Genomic DNA, 1,523 nt, shown 5'->3' on the forward strand with positions numbered 1-1,523 from the left:
GGCTTAGAGGTGACCTCATCACTCTCTTCAACTACCTGAAGGGAGGTTATAGCCAGGTGGGGGTTGGGCTCTTCTCCCAGGCAACCAACAATAGGACAAGGGGACATGGGCTCAAGCTCTGCCAGGGGAGGTTTAGGTTAGATGTTAGGAAGAAATTCTTTACAGAGAGGGTAATCAGGCATTGGAACAACCTACCCAGAGAGGTGGTGGATTCACCATCCCTGGAGGTTTTTAAGCAGAGATTGGATGTGGCCCTTAGTGCCATGATATAGTAATTGGAGTTGGATCTGGGGTTGGACTTGATGATCTTGGAGGTCTTTTCCAACCCAATCTATTCTATGATTCTATGATAAGTAACCAAGTACCCAGTATTCCATACAATTTTTACGTAAACCAGAGTATAAATAAGTCGGAGATTAGAGACCTCGCTCTCTTCTCTTCCGGCGAAGTTTGGGAACAGTGAGTCCCTACGTTGGTCTCGCTTATCTAAGGCTGAGGCCTGCAGAGTCCACTGTCCTGCCACGTGGAGGTTTGGAGAGTGCTGGCTGTGACTGCTGATCCTGCTGTTCTAAGGGACGTGGTGAGATCTGTTTTGTTAGTTATTAGTATAGTTTGATCTAGTATACCTGTTCGGTGTCCCTTTTGTTCCCTTTCATCCTCCTTTTTTCCCTTTCCCTATCCCTTCGGGGGGGGTGGACCCCCTTTTACTGTGTATATAGCATCTTAACTGTACATAACTGTAATTTACGTAAATATAGATATATTTTTACATAAGCAGCTTGACTTTGGGTTCTTTAATTTTTATAGTTTCTTTTCCTTTAACCTAAGGGAAGAAAGGAGGGGGGAAGGGGGCTGCTGTCCTAACTTTCGGGCATTTGGCAAGGAGCCAGGTCCAAACCGTCTACACTGCACTTTCTGCTTCCCCATAGAGCATTTTCCAAGGGAAAATAATCTCCTTTCTACCTTTCTTTAACAGCCTTTGGAAGCAAAGGATCTCTCTGCTGCTGTCTAGAGCAGGCCGGGTGGGCCCTGTTTTCCGAGCTTATCCTCACTCGTGTCCTCACGTGAGGCAGCCGCGTGGGGAGGCGGTTTGGGAAGAGACATGGGCGGAGACCCCCGGAAAGGAAACAATAACCACACGGTTATCACGGCCGCGCTGCAAACCGCCCCTCCCCGGCCCTGCCTGCTGCCACCGGCCTGCCGCAACAAGAGCCGGTCAGGAGGAACCGCGTCCCGATCCCAGCTTCAGGGACCCGGGAGCTGAGGGAGCTCCAGCCCCGGGTGTTCCCGTAGCCCCGCCCCGCGGGCGCCCGCGGGCGGGGCCGGGCCGGGCGGGCAGGGCCGGGAGCCGCCATGCCCAAGGTGGTGTCGCGCTCCGTGGTGTGCTCCGACACCCGCGACCGCGAGGAGTACGACGATGGCGAGAAGCCGCTGCACGTCTACTACTGCCTGTGCGGGCAGATGGTGCTGGTGCTGGGTGAGCCGGGCCGGCGGGGGAGGCTGCGGGCGGGGGGGACGGTCAG

At 54.2% G+C, this 1,523-nt stretch overlaps 1 protein-coding gene across 1 annotated transcript in view; it reads left to right on the forward strand.

Moving 5' to 3' along the window:
• Positions 1-1,307: 1,307 nt before the first annotated feature.
• CUNHXorf56 (chromosome unknown CXorf56 homolog) overlaps positions 1,308-1,523 on the forward strand; it is a 4,932-nt gene continuing 4,716 nt past the window's right edge. The window contains exon 1 of the mRNA XM_027899890.1: positions 1,308-1,477. Coding sequence (XP_027755691.1) covers positions 1,354-1,477 — 124 coding nt within the window. The 5' untranslated portion in view covers positions 1,308-1,353. The remainder of the gene's footprint in view (positions 1,478-1,523) is intronic.

Source organism: Empidonax traillii, unplaced genomic scaffold (genome assembly GCF_003031625.1).
Source record: "Empidonax traillii isolate 1590-97213 ecotype Southwest subspecies unplaced genomic scaffold, ASM303162v1 scaffold20:size5563877, whole genome shotgun sequence".
NCBI classification, from domain to species: Eukaryota; Metazoa; Chordata; class Aves; order Passeriformes; family Tyrannidae; genus Empidonax; species Empidonax traillii.